Source organism: Columba livia, chromosome 1, assembly GCF_036013475.1.
Source record: "Columba livia isolate bColLiv1 breed racing homer chromosome 1, bColLiv1.pat.W.v2, whole genome shotgun sequence".
Taxonomy (NCBI): Eukaryota; Metazoa; Chordata; class Aves; order Columbiformes; family Columbidae; genus Columba; species Columba livia.
The window spans coordinates 85,733,481-85,749,582 of record NC_088602.1 but is presented as its reverse complement, the minus strand read 5'-3'; the positions used below and the strand labels follow the sequence as shown (position 1 = coordinate 85,749,582).

General features: G+C 45.2%; 1 protein-coding gene across 6 annotated transcripts in view; it reads left to right on the top strand.

Annotated features, from left to right (window-relative positions):
* The window catches only part of ILDR2 (immunoglobulin like domain containing receptor 2), a 42,514-nt gene that overhangs the window by 13,819 nt on the left and 12,593 nt on the right, over positions 1 to 16,102 (top strand). For 4 of the 6 annotated variants that reach the window (XM_065065446.1, XM_065065400.1, XM_065065411.1 and 1 more), the window contains exons 4-6: positions 6,560 to 6,616; positions 11,090 to 11,236; positions 11,994 to 12,170. In XM_065065446.1, coding sequence (XP_064921518.1) covers positions 6,560 to 6,616; positions 11,090 to 11,236; positions 11,994 to 12,170 — 381 coding nt within the window. The remainder of the gene's footprint in view (positions 1 to 6,559; positions 6,617 to 11,089; positions 11,237 to 11,993; positions 12,171 to 16,102) is intronic. The other 2 variants (XM_065065440.1, XM_065065432.1) reach the window with 1 other exon arrangement.

Below are 16,102 nucleotides of genomic sequence, written 5' to 3'. Positions count from 1 at the left end.
ATCCTATGTGCTGTCTTCATTTCATGCCTATTTCAGAAAAACATGTAAGGATTTATTTATATCCATTTGTGCTGAACAAAGCTGATGGGATTTATAAAGCATACCTTATGTTAAGCATGTGCTTATGTGCTGAAAGGACCATTCAGTAGGTTTTGCTTAGTCAGGGACTTTAACCCTCTCTAATGGAATCAGTGGAGTCAAGGGAAGAGCAGTAGTAACCTGTGTGCCTCAGAAACACTGAAGGAGATTGGCTGGTAGTGAACCTCCTGTAGAGTAAGGAAAGAATTTAAATTAAAAAGTACTATTTTTGGTGGCATTAGGAATCTCCAAAGCGGGTCTGGCACGCTGGAAACTGTATGAATTCTGCTTCTGCTGCGGCAGGACTAGACTGGCAGAGTTGAGTAATTCCACAACAGGAGTCAGGTGGTGCTCTCTGTACTTACGTGTTTTACTAGAAATGCAGAACCCTTTGCTGATTACAGCTGAGCAAGTAAATCCATTTGCAACTCCAAACATGTTTATTTTTTAAAACTAATGTGATTGAATCAGAAAGGCTGAATCCTAAATTTAAGAAAGTCTACATTTCTATCTTTGTAGCTAGCAGCTGAGTGCCCCGCTCTTGAAACACAGTCAGTGCTATTAATTAAATTGTTATTGGTAGCACCTGTGCAGTGCTTTTTATATGAGAGTGATGCCAGTGGGCTTTAGTGAAGTCACTCATGGCAGCCTTTGTTGAAGGGAACCACAGGTGCACCAGTGCAGTGGATGCAGGATGCCTGGAGTAATCTTCGAATCAGAAGTACAGGGCAGTGTCAGCGGACACCCTGTCCTGGCTTTAGATGACCCAGTTCACACCAAGAAGCAGTCTAGCTTAATTGCCTGGGGTTGGTAGAACCCAGTAAGGCTTTCCAAGAGCTGGAATTTACTAATCAGGTGTAGGGTCCTGTGGAAGCATCTATACTGCTCCCTTCCAAAGCTGGTACAGCTATACGGCAGTGGCTGTAGGTACAGGCAGGCACAGCTGGCTGTCCTGAAATGCATAGGTCTGCGCAAGCTCGGCAATGTTTGCATTGCAAGATTTTTGCATAGCTTAGACATGTTTCACGAAGCAGTGGCTTCATTCCCAAGGATGTGTCAAGTTCCTGAAAGAGGCAGGACAGTGATCCGCTAATCACAGTTGTTAGTTCGATACTTTGGTTATTTATCCATGTGCTCTGCTAGACAGCTATTGTCTGTTTTTTTTTTTTTTCCGTCCAATTCAGCAGCTAATACGACAGAAATGATGTACTAGTGAAATATTATTTTATAATTAGTCTTTTAGAAGATTCAGCTTCTACTGTTGTTATGCTTTGAATAACAACCATTAACATTTAAGTTTTTTGTTAATTTCTGAAGTTAGCCAGTGCTTAATGTTGGTAAACTGACATGTTTGGTAGTTTGTGTTACCAGCCAATATTGATATAGGCTAAAGCCAAAATTTATCCAGTCTAGCACCCATAGGTAGAAAAGAATGTAAATACATATACACACAGCATATTGCACAGTAATTAATGTACTAATAGAGACATGCGTTGGCTTTCAGAGAGGATAAATCTCTACTGGGACGTGTGTGTATGGTGTGCAATGCTAATAAGACAATTCTTACTCAGCAAAGTGACTCAATAGCTGGTATAAATATAGCCAGGTTTGGAGTCTCTTGTGTGCCAGGAGAGACTGTATTCTAAAAGTTCATGTGGTTTCGGAGACAGAAGAGTTCTTGGCAGAATTTTCCCTTAGGAGGTGATGGTATTAGGATTTTGCTCAGTTTCACTGAAAAGCTGCCAGTAGCATTGAAGCCAGTACTTGATCACCGCGGTTGGTAGAGATGTCAGTGCCATTGGCCATGTGTTGGGGATGAGTGGGCCAGATCTCAGCCGGGGAGGTGTCTGTGTACAACTTTGCAGTGAGAGGGCTCTCTGACCTTCAGCTGTGCCTTTATGACCAAAGGCAGGTAGTGCCAGCAGGTGAAGGAAGTGATCGGCATGGTAGCTTTCCACTGAAAAATCCAGGCAAGGCATTGATGCCAGGAAGGCTGCTGGTGTCCTCCCACCCCCAAAGTGTTCATCCTGTCCTCATTAGGTGCTGCTTTCCTGTCCCAGACCACTGTGCTGCCACCTTTGTAATCTGGGTCCAGGCCCCCTCATCCTAGCCCAACCTACTCCTGGTCATTTATTTCACGCCATTCAGAAGTGCTACTTGTTGACAAGGTTTTTTTTACTCCTCTTTTCCTCCTTATTTGCCATCGACAGCCACATGCTGCTCACAAAGGAGACTGGCGTGATTAAAAGACCTCGGTTACTAAGGTAGCCATGGCAACAGCCTCCTTGGCGGTCCTTGTTGCCTGCTAAAACTTTGATCTCCAAGAAAGGCTGCTGCTGTTTCTCCCTCCAATTGAAGAGAAGGAGGGGAAGAAAGAATAAAGTTTACTCTGAGCAGAGGGAGAATGCAGGAACTCATTGCAGAGCCATGCTCTCCCAGTAAACCTCACAGCAGCTTTCTTGGAAGAGTATCTGATTTACAAGGGCCACACTTCCTCTTCTGTCCTTTCCAGCCTCCTGTGCCAGGGGCCTCTTGCCATGGCATGGCTTGGCAAATTTTTCTGCCACTGAGGAAGAAACAGTTCCTTCTGTAGTTGCTGCCTCCTGTGGCTGTGGTTTCACTGCTGCAGGTAGGCCTGCAGAGGCAGCCCCAACAGGGAAACCGATTCAACAGTTATTCCCATATTTACTCAATATTTATCACATTTATGCAATTGTCAGTATTTACCATGTTCCCATATTTACCCGATTGGCGTGTTCCTGACTGCATCTGTGCCTACTTTATTCATGTCATCATTTCTTTTCAGCTGCACCACTTACCCTAATTATTTTTGTGTCTCTTCTCTGCAGACTCTCTGCTAATAATCTGCTTGACTCCAGTTCCTCGCTGATCTGCTGCTGTTTGCTCTCCCGCTCTATCACTCGCCCTCCTCCTGCCTATTAACTGCTGTCCTCGCTTGCCTCTTCTGTATCCCTGCACCTTCTGGACCCGCTCTGCAACATCTCAGCTTTTCCCTCTCCCATTCCTCCTCCCTGCCCTCTCCTGCTGCATTCTGCTGGTGCAGACTGGGGGCTTGCAGGCTCCCTTGCACTTTGGGGCTAGCTGGGGCCTGGGGTGTGTGGGTTGCCTGGTGAGAGGCTGCTGTGGGCAGGTAAAGCCCCACGGCAGCACAATGGGAATACAGACAGGAGTGTGTCCCAGATCTGCGCTGGAACAAGAACGAGCTCCTAGCTCCAACAGAGCTGCCTGGGACAACCCTGGTAAACGGGGCCATCGTCTATTCCCTTTCCCCTGAGGGTGTCTGCTGGGGCTTTTTGGTGAGAGCTTGCACAGAGGACACATAGCCCTTGCAGGGCTGCAGAGCTGTGACTTGGCAGCTGTGCCTGGCCATGTCTCAGAGTGCCTGTGGTCCTCTTTCTCGGGTGGGCAGAGCCTCCATGCAAAGGTGGTCAAGCAAGATGTCTCTTGGCAGGATGTTTTACTAAATTGTTTTCTTCCCTCAAATTGTTTTGTAGCCCAGCTCTCCACCTTCAAGTTTCCTTTAAAAAAAAAAAAAAGAGGTGAGGTGAGCTTATTGTCCACAGAAGGAGCAGCTGGGTACAGAGAGCCAGGAGGTCAGTGGCTATGATCTCCATGCCCCCCCCCGGCTGGCATTTCAGCCACAGGTCCAAAGGGTGGCTTTGCTCACTGAAACATTGCACTCTCTGCCCCGGCTTCAGGCACCGTGCCCACCCAGTCTCCCCTCCGCCAGCTACTGTCTGGCTTTGGGACGCACCCCTGCCTGGACCAGGCTTGCACAGGGCAAGTAAGCGAGGGTCAGCAGTTGCCCTTGCGCCCCCAGGGCCCCCTTGTCCCTGCACCCGCTGGTGAGCTGAGTGATTTTACTCCACTTGTTGCTGGCGGTGGGAGGAAAGTCGCCTTCAATGAGGGCACTGCCGGGAGCCTTCCGTCTCCGTGGCAACCGTGAGGTGGCCATGGTGGCAGGCAGCCTGGCCTGTTGCTTTCACGCGCTAAGGGGGAAATGCATGGTGGGGGGAAGGGGGAATTAATTCAGTCACGAGGAGGGGCGAGAGCCGGGGTGCATTGAAAGCTGCTGGGGGCACGGCAAGGCAGAGACCGGCTTTGTGCTTGCTGGCAGAGTTCAGGCTGAGCCATGCTGGAGTTTGCTGCTGCCTTGAGCTCTCCTGGACTTTGTGAATCGCCTTTGTGTGGTTCTGGGGACCCTCACGGCTGTGTGAGCCCCACTGGCAGGGCAGGGGGAGCAAATTCTCAACGCAGATACTCAGCAGAGCTGAGTAAGGGCTCACAAACAAGGAAATATTTGACTGCTCGTAGGTAGCACAGAGGAACTACTTCAGCTGTCTTCATGACGAAGTTACCAAATTTTCAAGTACTCTTATTTTTGAGGGATGCTTCTTCCTCCTTGAACATGTGGTTTCTCCTGGGGATCAGGAGGCACCATAAGACCCAGCACTAGCAGGGATCAACGCTCTTTGGATGGGTTCAAAATAAAGCAGGTGCTTATTTGGACTTGTGAGATGGAGTTTCTGCTCTTTATAGGTGTCACTCCTTTACCTCTGGTACCATACATCCCAGCCCTGAATTAGCTACATGCCTCCAGCTGTTTGTCCATTGACATCTGCTCTCAGATTAGGGCTGCACATGAGCTTGTGTGGACATAACAACACATGGGAGGCAAGCTGCATGCCAGAGTCTGCCAATACGTTCTGCATGTATGTGGTTCATCTGTACATTGTTCGCACACACAGACACACACACAGAATCCCATATTTTTTTGCGCATGCTGGGGAAATGAGGAATATATTTAGTATGCATGTGGAACATAATGTAAGTCTAGCATACAGTGACACAAGGCATACATTTCTTGCATGTGTTTGGAGCCCGCTTGTAGCACCCAAGACTTAAGCCACATATGATGTGTACATGCCTGTATCTTGTGAGCAGAAAGTGTACATGAGCACTTTCCCATAACAAACCAGCTGTGAGCAGTTTGGACATCTGGTGCTTCCAGAAAACGGACTGCAAAGAATGTCATGAAACTCTTTGTATATGTAGATGAAAATGTTGCCGTAGACTAATGGCAGGAGTCCTCCTTGAAAATAATTTTCTGAAGGATCAGCGTTGTATCTCTTGCTAAGGCTTCAGGAGCACCTCATCATGATGGCGTTACTGTGAGTACTAGACAACTTTGATGAGATGCATCTGCTTGCAAAGCACTGCCTGCATTCGGACTATGTTTATTATGGCTCCTGCAAGCATCCTTGTAGATTTTTGATCTCTACAGAACCTCTGATGAAGCACTGAGAAAAAACAGACGGTGGGGATTTGATTATAACACACTTTGAGAACAGACTGGATGCCAAGGAACTTGGGATCCAGTTTACCACTGTGTCTGAGTGTTGCTTGGTGTAGGATGTGAAGGGCATGTGGGGAGGTTAAAGGTAGCTTTCTACAACTGTTGCACTGGCTTACCCTCAGCTGCTTCTGTTATGCTGTATCCACAATGTATGCCTGTCTTCAGAGTGCAGTTCTCCTACCTTATGCATGTCTTTAAAAAAAACAAGCACGGTCCTGGTGCTACATAAGAGTATGCAGCACAGCTGCACATAGGGTTGTTCTGCCAATGCACAGTTGTGTGTAAATTATAGCTCAACACCATGCAGGATGTTTGCTGTGTGTTAGAAGCATCCGAGAAATTCAGTGCCAAAACAAGTAAGCACCGAGCTGCCTTTGGGCTTGGATTTTATTTGCATTCAGTTATGAATTAGAAGTTGACTTGCCTTTTTTTTCTTTATTTTTTGCAAAGTGTTTCCACACATTTCTACATGAATCCTTCCCTGCTTGTTTTGCTTTGCTTGAGAGTTGGCCTTACATCACACAGTCTCACCAAGTTACTTGTGCATCTTGTAATAAATAGCACATGCTCACTTCAAGACTCCTTTCCTGGAGCCCTGCAGAGCCCCACATGAAGAACACCACCCACGGGTGTAAGATGCATGTGGCTGATTTGTCAAGGGCCTCGGGTGAAAGATGTTTCACATCCATCCAAACTACATCGCAACATTTTTAAAGTAAACTAAATCCTTCTGAGAGCTATTGTGCATTTCCAGGATCTTTTTGCATGTGTAGAGCACAACTCCAGAAAGATGTTACCATGCAACCATGCTGAGGGGACCTCCCTCTTCTTGTCATTTTGTGTCTAGATTGGAGAAGCTCTGTTCCAGGTTCTTTCTCCCCAGCTCTGCTGATAACACAAAGTGCAAGGACACAGAAATGGCAGAAGTGCAGAGGCAGACACACCAGGCATCAAGAAGGATGACATCTATGGTTGATAGGAATTCACTTAACAGAGTGCATATGGGCAGATGTGGAAGGGGACTGGAGGCTAAGGCAGGGGCTGGGGAGTGTGTTTTTCTTGCAGTAACCTCTCTCCTTGTTCTCCTCCTTCTATCTTTTCTAGGCAGGACAGGGCTGCTTGCTGATCTCTTGCCCAGTTTTGCTGTGGAGATTATGCCAGGTATTCAGTCATTTCACCCTTCAGTCACCCAGTCCTCTGTCATCTTGTCTGTTTATCCTTCTGCAGCATCTTTGTGTGGTGTATGTGCCCTCTTACATGTGTTTTGTCTGGGGATAAAAAGGGAAAAGCGTGTTGCTTATTGGGAAAGTGTGTTGGGCTGAGATGTGAGAGAGCCCATGCTGGGACTTGGGGGAGGAGTGGCCCTGTTGGGAGCCAACACAGAGAGATGGTTGATCTCATGTCAGGATCAGTGTGAGGGCAGAAACGCTAGCGCTTTTCAGGGGAGGTTTTATATCAGGCTCTCTGCTCTCCCCCTGCTAGCACCAAGGTAACGCTGCTCCAGCTTGCGAGACCTCGGCGGCCTCGCATGCCCGTATCCTTTGTGCATCAGCTGCTCTTGTGAGGTAGTAACTTCCGCTCCCCAGACCCTGTCCTGCGGGTACCATTATAGCCATCAACACAGATGGTAGCACAGGAGGTGCTAGAAGTAGAGTGCTGCTTAGCAGCCCATCAGTGGCACAGCCCCTCTTGTGCTGCATGGCGGGGGCTTTATCTAGGTAACACCAGGTGGTTGGACCAGACATGAAAGCTCTCTGCCCATGATAAATCCCTCATTGGCCAAACTAATGAGAGCCACCAGTTCTGGCACTTATTGCAGAGGAAGCAGAGACTGTGCAACAGATTGTCCTTGAAAGGGAAAAGCTGTGAGAACATTTAGCCATTGAATCATCTGATCATCCCCTGACACTGCCCAAGGAGTGTTTCTTTCACACATTTGTGCAAAAATGCGACTCCACGTAAATGTGTGAAGCTATTTTCAGGTCTGTCCCAGAGATGCAGAGAGAAGGCAGACGCTCCCCCCACCTCCTGTATAACCCAAAGCTCCCTGAAAGTTCAGCATGGCGGGAGGGGGATTGGTCTTTTCAGCATAGACAGAAGTTGATTCTCTCTTGCCTAACACTTTCTCCCCTCCCCACACTATTTAGAATTTTATTGAATGGGTACAAAATTTTTGTGTGTTGGCCAGGTGGCTTTCTGGTACCCTCACTGCATGGCTGTAAACAACAAGGAAGTATAAAAGGTGGTGGCAAATCACATTTCAGCTGTTAGCATTGCCTTTTACCTGAAAAAACAAAACCAGATCCTCCTTCAAGCACAAAACAGAGGTTTCCAGACAGTGGGAACACACAGCATTTCAGCTTGGTAATCATTTGAATCTCAGGATTACACAGTTGTATCTGGAAGGGCTGTGATAGAAGATAACAGTTGTACTGGAAGAACGATTAGGGTATTGCAGGTCAAAGTGGTTGAATACCAGTTTTGTGCATGAAGAAGGAACTAGCAGGCTTTTTTGCTGTTTTCTTAACCTTATCAGAAAAGCAAATGATCTCACTTCCTGTGAAGTAAAATCCTTTGTGATTCATAGGTCCCTGTGACTGGGACACTGATTTCAAACATCCAGTCCTGATGCTGAGTATCTTGCAGTGTGCAGGGTACATACTAACCTGACCTCCTTTTATACTCCAGAATGTTTTTAGAAAGACCACAGATACACTTACAATGGATTTGCTGTTAGTTTTTTTCCTCTTCCAGGCTTTAATCCTCAATGGAGTCATTAGGAACTGTTCACTAATAGCTCTGGAGATCTGACACCTGAGCTTCATTGCGTAACTGTGGCTGGCCACTTCTGTCTTGTGATACTATTTCACCTCCTTCTCTGTATCAGTGATTGTCATAGAGAACAAGATGAGAACATGACAAAAGAAAAAGGCACTGAGCTGTCGCCCTGCAATAGATTAGGAAGTAACAGGACTGGAAAGGATTGTCTGCCTTTGCTATCTTACATGCTTACTGAGAGCTGTGTAATTTCATCCTTTCCATAAGCTTAGCAAGTTTAAGAGTAGTCTGGGTTTGGCCTTTCTTTCTCCCATTGGATCGATTTCGTTGATGCGCATCTTCTAGCTTCCATATACATTACTCACAGCCTATTTATGCCCATTCCTGCAAGATCTTTAACTATAGTACCTGCTTTTCCTCCTAGCATTTGTCCTCCTAGCATATTTACAGGCAGCAGCCACATCTGCTCTCAGCCTTCTTTTTAATAGACTAACGCAGCAAGTTTCATCTCTCCTGCTGTAAGGCAGGTGATTGAGTCCTTTCATCTCCTCAAATCCCTGCTTTGCATCTGCTTCACCCTGAATTAATCTTTTCTTCTACAAAGGTGACCAGAGCTGTATAACATGAGTAACTTACATGGAGGCCTTTTATGATGGCATTAATATTTCCTTAACATTACTGGAAATTTGTCCTTGACTGGACATGTCATTACATTTGCCATTTTTGTGGCTGTATTGTGTAGGCAGTTACAGCTGTCCTATGATGGAATAGTATACTGGCTCATTTCTTGTTTTTCAGTTGACTTCAACTAATGAGGTCCTGTTCAGAACATAAATTGTTCTTAATCCTTGAACGTGTGACTTTGAAAGTATTGCTGCATTCCTTGAAATTCAGTGTATTGCTGCATTTTGTGTTTCTTATTGCAGGCCCAAGGACAACTGGCCCTTTCTATAACATACCCCAGTATTCATCTTCAGTGGCAATGCTTCTTTACCTCTTGTCTTGAAAATACATTAATACATTCTTATTTTCTGTGTAAAGGTCATTTGTGAAAATAGTAAATAAGCACTTGAAGAACTGTATCAGTAATCTACTCTAAACTCACTCTTTTCCATTCATGAATGTTTCCCTCCAGCAATTTCCTTATTCATTAGCTGAATTTTTCTCAGCATATAGTAACTTCATAAAAAAATCCACCAGGACCAAAATTATCTGCAAATTCAAATGAAATTAGTCTGTTTCAGCCAAAAAAGAAATAAAATATTCAAAAACATAAAACATTTCGCATGACACTTCTGAAATGAAGTGTTTTGATTTGTAAATGCCAGATCTTTCACTGACGTTTTTTTGAAGCAAATTGTAAGTTCTAGATTAAAAATGGCATTTAAAAAAAGGGAATTGCTTGTAGAAGAGTTAAGGAAAACTTGAACAAAGCAAAGAATTTTACTTCTGTTCAAACAGACTGCTCTGGATGAATCAAAAATCGCACTTCTTAGTTTTGCATTTTATTAAGAACTAGAAAAAAACCTTCTGTTTTGATTGTTCCAGCCTGAACATTTTTCCTTGAACTTGCAGCTTAGTGATGCAGGTGAGCGGTGCACTATTTTTCCCATGTGATTCAATACTCACATTACAATCCTCGTATCAATATTTCATTTAAATATTAATGTACCAGGAGACCCCTTAGTGAATGCATGCTGGACTTAGGAAGCACTGGTCTACTGCTTTATTTTTCTCTGCAGAGCAGCTCCACCACTTCTTTCTTTGCTTTCTTACCGCCTTTCCGAGGTGGTTGCATAACTGCCTGGGTATACCTGGAGTCTTTCCCCACAGATTTTCCCTCACCAGCCATCTGGCTTCTGGATAGGTTGGTGCACCTCTAATGTAAAACCAACTCCAGGCCTCCTATACATTCCGAGTCTTGAAATTTCTTGGTGCAGATGTGTTCACTCATCATTCCCGTAGTCCAGGGAATTGCCATGTGGCGGTAGGCACAGCCCTGTGCATTCAATCCCCTGTGAAATGCAGGGTAGCTGGATGCAGAGCTGGGAGCTGCTGCAGCGTGGGCCGGGCACCTGTCACTGCACATTTCCCAGCAGTGAAGCTTAGGAAACCTTCTCTTGCTCCCCTTCCCATTCAAACCTCATCCTGGTTTTTGTGGACCAGCTCTGTTGTGCTTTCACTTGTAGGGTGTATTTCAACCATTCCCTTTCGGGGCCTGGCAGACGTCATCTGAGGCATCAGCAGGGGGAAGAAAGAAATAAAAAAAAAATGGTTGTTAGGTTTCCCGGCTGGCTGCAGTGCCTGAATAGGATGTTCATTTGGCACATTCAAAAGAATAATTGCATGCGTGGGCCTAGTTGTGAAGGGGCAGGCCTGGCTCATTTACTGAGCTATTTATAGCGTGCTTTTCACCATCGTTTGTCCCATTAAAACTAGAATATGGGTAGGGAACAAACACACAAGCAGGGCATGAACATGGTCAGGAAGAATGGGTCTTTGATGAGATCCAAATGTTAATGGAGTAGATCCTGCAGCATTCGTACAGGTCTGACTTGGGGCAAAGGGTTTCTGTGCGGGGGAACAAGAACTCCTGCCTCCCTGCTGCTCGCCTCGCAGCCAGCCAGAGATGTCGCAGGAAGGGACCACATTTCCATAGCTCCATTTCGTACTGTCATGTGCCATTTGTACATCGACACAGATGAGGACAGAGTCCTAGACCAGCAGGAAGTCCACTTCTGTTATTCACCTACCTGTTTTGCCCCTGTGCTCTCCCCTGGGAGAGTGTTGCTGATGTTCCCTTCTACAGTGATACGCAATCCTGTAAGTATGTGCCTTTCTCCCCGTGTTTTCCAGAGTGGGTTTTTGTGGGCCTGGTGATCCTCGGGGCGTTCCTGTTCTTCCTCCTGGTGGGGATCTGCTGGTGCCAGTGCTGCCCACATAGCTGCTGCTGTTACGTCCGCTGCCCCTGCTGTCCTGAGTCCTGCTGCTGTCCCCGGGCACGTGAGTGACCATGTCCCAGCCTGGCGCAAATCTTCTCCTGCACAGCTTTTGCTCTCTGGCAGAAGAGGAGGAGAATGTGCTTCCTTTGCTCCATGCATTTTGCTTGACTAAAGAACTAGTTCTTAGGGAGTGAAGCATCTGACCTATTGCTCCATGGTTGAGTGCTCAAAGTTAATTACAAATGTAATTCCCTGAGCCCTCCCTGTCTTGGCAGCTCTGCCTGCTTCTCCAAAGTGTTGTGCTCCTCTTCCAAATTTGTTGTCATGTCAGTGGATGTTGCAAGTCAGAGCTAAGGGCGGCCTGGGAGGTTTCTTCCTGGCAATGCAAAGCAGCTGCCCTCTACAACAGTGCAAAATCCTTGCAACCCAGCAAGGTTCCCAGTCAGGCTCAGGCAAATCTGTCAAGTCTCATGAGCCTCATCCCTGCTGCTTCAGTTATCAGTTGTTTTTAAAGCTGAGCTGCCACTAAGTCATGGCAGCAGTAATGCTGGCTGTAACACCCTGAATGTTTTTTAATTGCTGAGCATTTTGCAGTGCTCATTTTGCAGTGCTCATCTGATCTGCTACGTACATATTTTAAACTCTCCTCAGTGCCCTTTGAGGCTTCGAAAAATTCATATTGGTCCTTGTAATTTCATTTGTCCAGTTATCTCCTGCTGGGTTGTCACCAGTGTAGGTGATGTGCAGGTTTTGGCCACATGCCATGTCAGGCTGTGGGAGCTGGTGTGATACTAACTGCTGTTCTTTTTCTTTTTCAGTGTATGTAGCAGGTAAAGCAGCAAAAGCTGGGTATCCCCCTGCAGTCTCCTCCATGCCAGGTCCATACTACATCCCCAGCGTTCCTGTAGCTGGTGTCCCGTCTCCTGCTGTGCTGATGGATAAGTCGCACCCACCTCCCTTAGCCCCAAGTGACTCCAGCGGAGGAAGCCAAAATGGTAATTTGCAGTGCCAGGCACAACATTCAGTCCTCTTACTGGGAGCTGTGTTGGGAAAGGGGGGAATAATTGTAACTGATAGAGTGGTATGAACAGAAGAAACACAGAGAAATTGCATTTTGATCCTGGCTCTGGCAATGACATTTGCATCCCTTGGGGACACATGGTCCAACTCTTCTAGTACCCTCAACCCAGTGTCAGTGTGAGGGTGCCTAATTAGATCAGCAGGGAATGGGAGGCCAAGTTCAGGCCCAAGTTCAGGCCCAAGTTCAGGCCCTTCGTGACCTCTCTTGTTACTGCTGCAAACCTTTACTTGCAGAGGGGAAAGGATGAAGATTAATTCAGGGGAGCAGAAGCAGTGGCTGTTTTCCCCTTAGATCTAATGCCTTGCAAGCTGATCTCTCTTGGTAAACTGTTCTTTCTGCCCTCTGTAGAGCACTGCTTGCCCTCTGCCAGCAGTTCTTTGCTGCAGCATGTTTTACTGTCCCAATGGCATTTTGGGCATGGGGACATGCTCCCCCAGCATTTCTGCCCAAGAGCGTTCGGGGCTCCCGTACCTTATGGAAGCCAGTAGGTTACTTTTTTTTTTTAGCCTCTGAATTTGTGAAGTGTGGCTGATAAAAGGCTTATAACTAGAAAGGAGTTGTGGATCTGTGTCAGACATAGAGCATCAGTATGACAGTTCTGTCTCAGTGAGGGTCACTTCTGCGAAGGAAGCTGCCATCAAGGAAGAATAGTGTAGCTATTTAGCCACATGCTAGCATTTCAGTATCAGCGTGGCTGTCCAAATTCAAACATGCTGCAGCAGAAATGACTTTCACTGGTGTAGAGCCACTGTACTGGCACAGTAGGTTTGCCATTAATCAGCCATGTCTGATTTCAAAGCACCATACTATTAACAGTTGTTAAATATTGCTCATGAAAATGTTTTGATAAGACACTCCCAAAAATACAAGATCAAGTAGCATAATTGAGTAATTAAGGTTTTGGAACAACCCTATGCATCCTTCCACTGCCCCAGTCAGTATACTAACCTTTCTGGAATTACAAAAAAGTATTTTCTGTCAACAGTCATACTTTTTTTTCCACTGAAGTCAAAACAGAGCTCTGGAGTGGAGCATTTTGAAATAGGAAATAAATCAATCAGTGATCCAAAGCAGAACATACCCAATTCAAAAACCTTTGTCAGAAAATGATGAATGACAGCCCAGCGCTTAATATTTTTCCTCTGTGAAAAATGTCACCGCACGTAGAGCGTGGTGTTGGCTGTGAGAACTCCGGGGATTTTTTTAGGAGTCAGATCACAGCCCCAATCTCATCTCTGCTATATGTTACTATCAGGGCACAAATGCAAAATGATAAATTGGATGTGTTTGGTAACCAAAAGGAACAGCTTTTAACATCCCACGTTCATTACACAGAAAGATGCATTTATTATATAATCCAAATCAGATGGCTGGTCTTAATCCCTCAACTCAGGACCTGACAGGAAATACTACATATTGCAAATAAAACTATTATTACAGAGTTTTAACTGTTGTGGCAAGACAACAGAGGTTCTTAAGCTTTTTTTTTTAATTTTTAATTGATATTTTTTGCAATTATATGGACAAACTCATAGTCTGGATCACGCATGTGTTGTTCAAGGTGTTCCCTGAACTGTGGAGCTAAGGAAGGGTGATACCCTGCACCCTGTTCCTTTTTCTCTTAAGGTCCTCCACAATGCCAGAATATCCCCTAATTACAGGCTGTAGAAGAGAAAACATTATGTGGCTGTTCCAAGCTACTTATTTGCTGGTTGGCCAGACAGCAAACTAAACAGAACAGGTAATGGTTGAGTTAATAATAAAGGCGTTTTGTCAGAAGGAGCACCAATTATGATCTGTGTGTCCTCCACACAGCCAGTGTAGGTCTGATCTGAAACTTGGTATCTTTGAGACTTCAACCCTCTGTCAAGTTTATTTAAGAAAAAGGGATCAGAAGTGCTGGGGGACAGAGACACCAGGATTCTCTAATCCTGGCTGCCATGCTAAAAAGGACAGCCTTTGCCCTAGATAGTTTCTGTTTATAAATGACCCCTGTGAGGTGGTCTAGTGAGCATATTCAGGCATGAGGATATTTAGAAAATTTGCCTAGGGTTGCATTAAAGCCATGTGAAAAAGCTCCAGTGAAGCCTAGAAACTCAGTCCTAAACTTAAGGTTGAACTGGGAAAAAAAGAAAAAAAAATCAGCTTTCTTATTTAGAAGAGTGTTGACAACATACAGGATGTGTGCTATGTCTGTTTTAATTGCAGGGGTTACCTGGAGACTTTTGAGTAAATTCCTTAAACCATGCACACATGGAAGCTTCTGATCCAAGAGCTGGACTGTAGACCTTTAATATGGAAAGTGTATAAGGATGAGACATCATTTACTTCCTAACTGCTCTTGTCTGAAAAAAAAAAGTAGTGCTGTCCTTTCTGGAGAGGAAAACAGCTTACAGTTTTGGCTGACTTGATTCCACCCACAGAAGAATAATTTTAAAAGTGTCTAGTTAAACACAAATTAAACATTAGAAATTTATGAACCATTCAGGAGAAGAAAATATGGTCTAACAGGGAAGAACGTTCTATTCCCTTTGACTTCAGTGAATGGTTCTGGGCAAGTGGTTAATGTCTCTGCATCTTTATTTCCTTATAATTAAGATGGGCCTAAAAATATTCAAACCTTATTAAAGGGTTGTGGCAATTTACAGATGAAGAAGGGTCTGAGAAGGAAGCAGTATCTTTGGTTCACACACAAAGGAATAATAAAGAGATTTAATAAGTTGAACATTCAATATCATTGCGAGAAGTATTTAATAAATAAACGTAGAGACAAAATATGCTTCATCTATAATGGAAAATACTTTTTTTATGAGCTGTTCATGGTCATCTTTGCAGATTCAAATCCAAAGTTAATTTCTAGATGCTTACAAAATTAACCAAGAAATTCATTTCCTTTTGATACACAGCTGCAATAGCAAGCCGAGCATGAAGCCTAGCTAATTCTCCATCAGTTCCAGGAGCAATAGATGTTGCCCAAATAGATATTTGGTGCAGCCTCAGCATGAGTAGTGGCTCTGGGGAGACAGAGTCTGGAAGCTGCCTGTTCAAATTCCCCAAAGTTTATTAGTAGGTCAGAGAAATTTCCAGCTGATGGTTGTTTTCTGGCTCGTGTATAAATGCAGTGGTACCTTAGCTGAGATCCTGGTACACGCAGTGGAAGAAAGAATAGTGAGAGGCCTCTCTCTTGGCAAGGTACTAGGCAGAGGTCAGCCACGATGGTGAGATATAGTGGAGAACTTGCCTTGCTGTTGCTCATGCAGTGCAGCTGGAGTCATTTCTTCTGCGGTCAGCCAGTCCAGCCCTTCTTCAGAGCAGCAACCTCCCTTCAAGACATGAGATGGTCTTCCAGTTGGGGAGGCAGAGGCGGGGTTCCTTGTGTTCTGTAAATCACCGTGCACATTTGCAGTCAGTGTGCATACATTGGTGGGGGTAAGAAAACAAAGCAAAACTCCAGACTGCTGTCAGCTAAGCTGCCTGGAGACACATTGAAAGCAGGACCCTGATACACCCATACTATGTTTAACATCTGATACCTTTCCCAAGTATAAGGTAATATTTCAAGATGTAGTTACTTACCTTACACGTGCACAGTCAAAACGCACAGTAAAGCGCTTTCCTCCTGGAGCAATTTGTGGGGTTATTTCTGGAATCCTTCTAGCCATTTCTATGGCACTGGCGTTTCTAAAGCAGAGCATGGTTATTTAATAGTGTACAGACACATGGCCAGCAGTTTAGGACAGAAGGTGCCTAAGAATACCTCTGCCAAGTCCTTGTTCAGCCCACACAGTGCATGCATACTATGCAACATACTACCAGACCCATATGTTAGTAGCTTGATGTATTGGG